The sequence below is a fragment of the Lactuca virosa genome, chromosome 6 (assembly GCF_052849685.1).
Source record: "Lactuca virosa cultivar CGN04683 chromosome 6, Lactuca_virosa_CGN04683_v6, whole genome shotgun sequence".
NCBI lineage: Eukaryota > Viridiplantae > Streptophyta > Magnoliopsida > Asterales > Asteraceae > Lactuca > Lactuca virosa.
In genome coordinates, this window is record NC_136431.1 from 245188768 (window position 1) to 245198092 (window position 9325).

General features: G+C 34.0%; 1 protein-coding gene across 1 annotated transcript; it reads left to right on the forward strand.

The window, feature by feature from the left end:
* The first annotated feature begins 2161 nt into the window (after positions 1 to 2161).
* Positions 2162 to 3449, forward strand: LOC145118771 (putative clathrin assembly protein At4g40080). Its single transcript, XM_079054447.1, has one exon. It carries the CDS (start codon positions 2205 to 2207, stop codon positions 3255 to 3257), a length of 1053 nt encoding a protein of 350 aa, XP_078910573.1. The 5' UTR covers positions 2162 to 2204; the 3' UTR covers positions 3258 to 3449.
* Positions 3450 to 9325: the final 5876 nt, after the last annotated feature.

Sequence of the window (9325 nt, forward strand, 5' to 3'; positions counted from 1 at the left end):
CTAACTTCGAACGTTTTTTACAACCTTGATATAAATTAATCAAACTTCCAGCTTCCTCATGTGTTTTAGCTCCATTAAACTCCAAAAATGCATCGAAGTTGCTTCCAGAATACTGTTCCACTCGAAATACCTAAAAATGACATTAAAATAAGAACATTACGAGAATTCTAGTGAAAAAAATGATGTGACCATTAGTTACACTAATGCATATGTAAAAGCATAAAAAATGGTACAAAATGCTAATAAAACTAATAGAAAAGATGTATAAAATGACATTAATAGTTATTGTTCTTAATGTTTGTAGACCTTTTAATTTTTTTAGTTACAGAAATGATCCCTTAACACATAAGAAATAACTAATTTATAACTTTTTTAATTTAGGTCGAGGACAATCTTATTATTTTACACCTATTTAATGGAGATCCATTCACGGTAACAACCTAGGGACCACTGACACAACTTTTGAAGCCACAAGCACGAGACATGTAAAAAATTAAAAAGTTAGACTAAAATTACATATTTATGTAAACATTGTTGGACAAAAAGTGTAACTTAATCTTGACAAAACTATAAAAATGGTCCTTATTGTTTGTATTTTTTCTGGGTACTGGTCCATACCATGACAAATTTGGATAAATGATCATTTTGAGCAACTATCATTATGGTTTTGGTCCTCCCAAAACTGAAATGACTAACTTGCCCTTATACATTTTTTTTCATTTTCCACCATCGTTACCATGTTCCGCCTTGCTAGAGTGACCATTGCAAACGAGATCAACATCGACCAACTCCCCTCACCTCCAACGTAAAACCCCCGATGAGAACCACCCAAAACCTTGCGCGAAAAGGATATAAAAGACAAGGTGATAAAATAATCATACAAACAGTATAATAAAGCCAATTTTACTCAAATATTTGCAACATGTAATGTCCTCTCACACATACATCTTGTTAGAAAATCAAATGCTACAAAATAAAAGATTTCACTTCCAGCCTTAAAGGAATGTAAGGTCATGGTTTGCAACAAATTTGAATACCTACTTGACAAAATATCTTTGAAATTATTTAAAATAAACAGGAGCATAAGATATTTGATAATTTGATCACAACATATACATTGATTGGTGTAAAAGATGAAGAAAACCATTTTATACGCAAATATGAATTTCTCAGATTTTATAATAATTTTTATGCAAACATAAGAAAAGAATTATATTGATCATGACAATAAAAAATGGATAATGCCTTGAAATGGTAACGAACTTTCAACTTTGTTCACATTTAGTTACTGAATTGCTTTTTTCGTGTTTGATTTACTCGTTAATTATTTGAAATTGTTCACATTTTACAGTTATGATTGATTGTAAACAGTCATAAAGGTAAAATATAAACAATTTCAAATAATTAACAGATAAATCAAGCATGAAAAAATGTTCAGTGACTATAGTATAATTGTATATTTGCTTACCGGATTTGTATAATTTAATAAAATGAAAGAAATGCAAAGTTTTTATACATTTTTAATGTTGATTTAAAATATATCAATTTGTATAACATTAGCAATGATTGTTGATTAAATAAACCTTTTTATTTTTGAAACCTACATTTTAAATTGTTATCATTTTTCTTAACAACATTATTACAAGGAACAGGAAAAGATAGTTGAATATTGAAAAGGTGTTGTAATAATGACGAATAATTAGGTTTATTTTAAAAGGTATCAAGTGTTATATTTGAAATCCTTTACTTAAAAACACATATTATGAACTATTTTTTAATTTTTCAAACATTACAACTTAAAAAAAAAAACCTCTAAACTCGGAAATTAATTTGTATGACAAACATAAACATAACATTACAACTTCAGTTGGATTCATTGGACTAAATTATATGTAATATTAAAAATCGAAAGACTAGGTGACTCCATTTACTAATATTTTAAATACCAATTTTGTAATACACTAAAGTCTTTGTTTGATTTGTCTTTTTCTGTTTTTTTTCTCCGTGTAATTTCGGTATCATGTCTTTGCTTAATAGCGTTTGAAGTTTGAACAATTCTCCACACTCACACATTTTTATTAATTAAATATCCTATTATTCCATATATTTTATTATTTGAATAACTGAATGATACTTTTCCGAGCCACGCGACTATATAACTAGAAATTTAAACACCCACAAAATAATTGCAAATTTGTACCCAAATGGGACAATCGAAGAAACTCAAAAATCTCCAATCAATTTGCAAAGACAAAGCAAAAATCATCAAAGCAACGTTCTCAATCACCAATCGAACCACCTCCTCCATCCAAATTGCCGTCCTCCGTGCCACCAATCGCTCATCCCAATCGCCACCGCATGACCACCATGTCTCCACCCTCCTCTCCCTCGGCAACACCACACGCCACTCTGCTTCTGCATGTATATCCGCCATCCTCCACCGCCTCCACCACCACCATCAACCAAATGCTTATGTAGCACTCAAGGCTCTTTTGATCCTACACTACATGATCACCCGAGGTTCCTTTTCTCTCAAGGAACAACCATTGTTACAACCCATGTCCACCACGGACTTTGAATCCCTTAACCTCTCAAGATTTATGGATAATACTGACATGCAATCGCGAGAGTTTGCAGTGTGGGCTCAATGGTACGCCAGTTTCTTAGAAATCAACCTGTCTACATCCACTATCCTAGGTTGTTTTCTTTCATCATCTAAGATGGAAATCGAGAAAAAGAAAGAAAAACTAAAATTTTCTTTGTACATGGATTTATTTAAAGAAATTGAAGCATTGGTTTTGATAATCGAAGAGATTTGTAAAGCACCAAATTCATTGAATTGTCAAACTAATGACATAGTTTATGAGGTAATGAGACTGGTAGGAGAAGATTATCGTATGATTCAATATCATATGATGATCCGACTCACCGAGTTGAGTGAGAGACTTCATAATCTTAGGACCAACGAGATGGCCGGGTTGACTCGGTGTTTGGAAAGATTAGAGGGTTGTAAAGGGAGATTGACCGAGTTGTTCATGAACCGGAAACGGAATGAATCGTATTGGGAATTGGTGAGCGAGGTAATTTCGAAACTGATGAGGTTGAAGAAATATGCAGAAATGAAATCAGTGAGTCGGAAAATGATCGAGTATGCTAGCGAGTCAACTGAGTTAAATAAACAACTCAGTGCAACGAGTCGATATTTCGGATTATTGCCATATGGAGAAAACAATTATTGGTTAACGTTGACCAGATAAATCTTTCTTTTTCCTCCACTACCGCGTAATTAGCCGTGTGCAGTTTTTTCTTTCTTTTTTTCCCCTTTTTTTTTAAATTGTAAATTTTGCGTAGTGACAAAGTTTTTTCCAAAATAATATACTTGTATTCTTTGGAAGCTCGACCTTTACATTGCTTTCATCCAATTAATATATGAAATATCTAATAGCCTACATTCTTATGTCGACATTCCTTCCATTTATTAATCGTAAATTGAATTTATTAACTTTATAGTAATAGGTTGATATGGATGGTACTGGACATAAATTCATAGCATTTATATAATTATGGGAATTTAAGTATCCACGCCACTAACAATTTTTGTAAAATAATATAAAGAAGGAACATTAAAAAACATACCATTTTCTCTAAATTTTTGTTCAATATTTTGACCATCTTTTATAAAAATACTACAAATAATCTGTTAGGATGTTACTTGAAATTTGGTGGCTCGAATGAGTAACCTAGTCAACAACAAAGTGAAAAAATCCGATTGATGATTTCGAATGATAACTATTTGTTATTCTGGATTTTTCTGTATATTAATTCGACCCAATAATTGTTAGCATGTCGGTTAAAAAAATTTTACCTAGAGATTTCAATATAATCACCTAGGTCATATCGATCAAACCACATTAATTCATTTGTCATTTTTTTTTCTTTTGTTTTACGTTCGCTTGCATAACATAATCGTTAATTTCGAAACTTTTGTCAAATATGAAATACATAATGAGTTTTGAAATTGCTTTTTATGAAATAACTTTTTCAAAACCTTCTTTCACCGACAGTTGCGAATTGTTGCAAACTATTGCAAAATTGTTTCGAAACTCCCTGACTTCCAAACTAAGTTATTATTACGAGTCTATTTTTTGTTTGGAATGGTATCATGCAATTAAAAACCAATAGCAGGACACTAAGTAAAGAATTACAAAGTGTTTACAATATTCTTTGGATTTTGAAGCCACCCAACCCAATTAAGCTTCAACCCAATTACTCCTTTAGAAAACCAAAAAGTTAGTTTTTTGCTATATGAAAAAAGGCTAGCCATCCACATTGCTATTGGGATGAAATTGTGAATGGACTCCACGCTTATAAAAAGAAATCTAAAGCTTTGGTTTCAATGCATCCTACCAAAATACACTTAAGTATTTGGTTCTTTTTTTTTTTTTAATTTTTTAATTTTTTAAATTTTTAATCTTTCTTTTAGTGTTTAGAAGTTGATAGTTAGCACTTAAGGAGAGTGTAATTGTTTTTGGGGAGGCTTGAAAGATTAATCTATGTGATTGTAACAATTTATCTGTAACGTCCTAATTTTCATAATAATTTTTTTTTATTTTTAAACTAGAATAAACACACATTTTCATAAAATTATATTCAAGGCAAAACCCTTTGTTTGTAAATCTTAGTTCAAAATTATAGTTATAAGGAAAAATATCATGGAATCTCAAATCATCAAATTGCAGATGAGTGTGTACAGTCATGCATTAGTTTTCCTACGAACTGATAAAGTATTTGAAAAACAGTTAATCCACAACTGTAAATCAAAGCTTAATGAGTTCCCTAAGATACCTCACACAACAATATACACATACAATGCATGCACACCATGGTCTTCAACACAGTGCTGGACGGCCTCCTGACCCTACAACATTAAGTTGGACGCTCTCTTTGGGCCTACAGTATAAACTGGACAGCCCAAGTATCTTGACTTTTAGCATACAAATGGACCGCCCTCAACCTACCCACAATATGTTAACATATACAATACCAGACAATAACCAAACAACCGGTTACATGCAATTATTAACAAATCTATCTGTCTAACGGATCACTACAATATAACAACATCCTAACATAGAGAGGATCCATACTATAGTACAAAATATAGTGAGAAAACCCACCTAAGCTAAACAACAGAAGCTCGACAACAACCTCAACAACATAACAGCTAACACAAGCTACCTAATACCAACCCGAGACCATTCCTTAGCCAAATACTTAATTCTACCCAAGTTTGACCAAAAGTCAACCATGACAAAAGTCAGCAGTCAAACCTTCCATGACCACCATGTTGTGGCTAAACCTCGTGACTATGTCACAGTCACTAAATGAAAAACAGACAAGCGTGAAATGCGAAACCACGCCGCAGTTAGCTACTCATTGCGTCGTTGTTAACACTCCCAACAACTTATTCCATTAAGCACTTAACCCTTAATGTGCAGAGATCAAAAGCTTAAATATGAAGCTTCTAAGGGACTCAATGGATAAAGTTCTTGACTTTACCCATTACACCATTAAGCTAAGTCCAAAACTCAAACCCTAGCTCTCAAATGTACTCAAAATGACCATCAAGACAAGAATGGCTTGGAAAGGGTTCAGGAACCCAACTTTATAACATGAAAATAGTCCAGAACTAAAACCAAGACAATAATATCCACCAGAGTTCTCCAAACTAGGGATGTTCATTTGGATGGATCGGTTTGATCTGATCAAATCAAGTGAATCCAACTTTAATTTTGGTTTTCAAAATATGGGTCCAAATAATCCAAATTAAATTTAAATCGGATCCAATCCAATCCAACCAAATTACAATTCGGTTTGATCGATTTTTGTAATTCGGTTTTAAAAAACTAGAACATTTTAAAATCACATATAATTAGAATGTTAGCCAACTTCATACAAAAATAAAAAAATAAAATATTTTTTTGTAGTTTAAAATTTATAAACAACTACTAAAAAATACATTATAGTTTAATATATTAAAGATAAGAAACTTTTGAGAGAAAACACATTTTAAAGTTTTTTATTAGGTGAAACTTTTTAAATCTATTTGAAAAAATAAATTACTATAATTAATAAATAATTATAGATATATATTAAAAATAAATAAATAATAAACAGTTGTTCAGTTTTTTTGACTACTCAGTTCTTATTTTATAAAACAAAACTAATCCGCAATCCAAAATAATAATTTAGTTTTGTTGAAAATCAATCCAAAAATCTGAATATCTGAACCAAATAGTCTGATCCAAATTATCCAACCGAACAATTCGGTTTTTCGAAATAATAAATATCCCTACTCCAAACTCCAAGTAATCATGAGATATAGGACCAAAAGATCATCAATAAGAAATAACACTTAGATCTATGCATGGAATTCAAGAAAGCAAAGATCTTTGATACTTACAAAGGTCCATAACTGAAGAAAATGTTGTATAATCTATGGATCTTGCTTGCTTACACCCCAACACCTTGATCTCTCCACCAAAATACACCAAAACACTCTTTAAGAACACAACAAGGGACATGACTTGCTTCTGGGGAGAGGGAGGCTGAAAATGAGACAAAACCCTAATCAACATATTGCTTAAATAGGCCGACACCCCGATATCTAGGGTTTAGAGCTTTGCCACCACCGTGTCATGGTGGATACATGACGACATCGCGATCAACACCTAACTTTCAATCATTTAAGCGACATTGCCACACCACGGTCAACAACCTACCGCGTAGTGGCTAAAGGTTTTACCCCAAAACCTTATTGTAACGTCCCAAAATGGTAGGTAAAATTTTCATTTTAATAACAACCCTAAACATTCATTCATTGTTCAAAGATAACCAAAGCGTAATATATTTTCAAACATCAGAGTAAATCATAAAAAGATAGTGTGGAATAAAACTCCAGGGGATGCAGTGCAATCAAGTTGGGCCCTTTCCTTTGGAACCAGAAGTATCTGAATCATTTATAACATGAACCCGTAAGCACAAATCTTAACGAGTTCCCCAAAATACCACATATCATACATACCAATACAAAACATATCAATTTTATGGTCCTCGCACAGTCTTACAATCACTTTCGTTGTTGCAGTTCTCTTACAATCTTATTTGCTATGGCCCTTCTATAGTCTTCTGTATAGTGTCCATGGTCCTCCCATGGTCTTTCATACAAATGACATTGTCCTCCCATGGTATTTCATATAAATACCATAGTCCTCCCATTGTCTTTCATACAAATACCATAGTCATCCCATGGTCTTTCATGCAAAATTCATAAAGATAATCTAGCATCCTATATAGCATAGTGAGAAGACTCACTTGATTCTAGCAAGCAGAATCCTAACAACGTTACTATCACGAGTTGGACAAACTTCTCCCTTTCTGCACCCTACAACCCATACTAAATAACTCTACTTATTTTTACTTTTACTTCTCAAGACTTCCTTGAACTATCATGTTAGGTACCCATACATGCTTTTTTCTCATCTTTTATTCAATTTTAGGGCATGAATGATCCCAAACATATGCTTAGGGTCTTACTTCTCGTTTTAAACACTCACATCCATCCAACTTGAAACACATGATCTGGCTTATATTTTTAACAGTAAAACTTTAGCTAAAACTCAGATTTCAAGGATTAAAAGGGTTCCAAAGTATAACTCTTTGGTTTGTGAATTTCGTGATAAGACTCGGGAAAAGGGTTATCGTTTCTTGGTTCTAGACACCAACATAAGTTCCAATGAAATAAGGATGTTAAGAGTTATTCCTAACAACCTTAAACATGGTGCAAAACAAATTTGTAACTCAAAAGAAAGAACCGAACCCACATGATAACAAAATCCTGAAACACGAGTTCATAATGAGATTTTAAAGAAATCCGAGCCTATAAACATTTTTTCAGAATTGCTCCTAGACATCTAAAGGACCTAGGAGTGACCTCAAACTTGTCTAGAACTCATTAAAATCCATAGAAAATATTTTTGAAGCAAAACCCTGAAACATGAGAACACATGAGAGTTTCAAAGTGTTTAGTGGTGTTTTTCTCGTTTCTATCTGCATACACTTGATCTAAAGTCTTAAGCGAAATGCAATACATTTTTAGAAGTAAGAGAAATGAGTTAGAACTCAACCAACCCAAAATAAGGTTATTTCTCGGTTGTTAAGGGCCATCGGAGGCTGTTCCAGCCACCACATTACCGGAAAAGGTCTAAGAGGGGTACTAAGGATGGAAAGAGGAAGAAATATACATGTGGCGTGGCTTGGATTGAGCTCTACTGCAGCTTCTTCCCTAAAACCCTAGTAATGGAAGCCCCCACCAAAACCTTCAAACTCTCAAGATTTACAACGACAAACACAAGATGGATCGGTTCAAAAGGTCCTTGGGAATGCTACTTAAGGTAAGGGCCAAATTGGATTTCAAAGATTCGAGTGTTTCTGGGTTTAATTCGGGCAAGAAGATGTCGAATTGCAGTTGCGTTATTGCTCTTATGATGTGATCAGACCCAATCGTCGCAATTTTTACATATTTGGCCCCTTGGGTTTTGACCTATAAGTGAGTTCTACCCCTAAATCGATTATCTAATTAAAAAGGTTTATGGAAATTGCATTCTACCCCTAGACATAAACACACATACACACACACACGCACACACACACACACACACACACACACATATATATATATATATTCAACATAAATTCATTTATTTTAATTAAATGACTAATATACCTATATTTTCATTATTTTGATTATTATTTCTATTATTATTAAAAATATCAAAATGGATTTACTTTCTTCTTGACGACACACCCCTCAGAGCGGATTAGAAGTAAGAGAGTCCCCAGCGAGGAATTCCCAGTGAGGCCTGACCAAGCCCGACTCGGCCACCCTGGCCGCCAGAGACTCTAGCGGGGCGACCGCGCAAGAGCCCCGCCCTCGCCAAACGTTGTCCTTCGCTACAATCCAAAGATAATGGCTCCAGGCGACAAGGATCACATCCAGAGCATTATCGCCTAGGCCAATCGTTAGCCCTGACATTACGAGGAACACGATCCACCAATAAGGATAACGGATGTTGTCGGGATCACAGGTCCTTGTCCCTCATGCGGATGGAGGAGGATCCTCGGTATAAAAGGATGTTCACCCTGCCTTGATGGGTAAGCTATCCTTCCCGAATCGTTAGCCTCTACACTCGTTCACTCTATTGACTTGACCGTCGGAGCGTTTTTCTGGGACCTCCTCCCGGAGAGCGGCTGACGGTTTTCCTTT

What these genes read in the sequence shown, in the direction of transcription:
- LOC145118771 (XM_079054447.1), top strand. Translation starts at nt 2,205, where the DNA reads ATGGGACAATCGAAGAAACTCAAAAATCTCCAATCAATTTGCAAAGAC.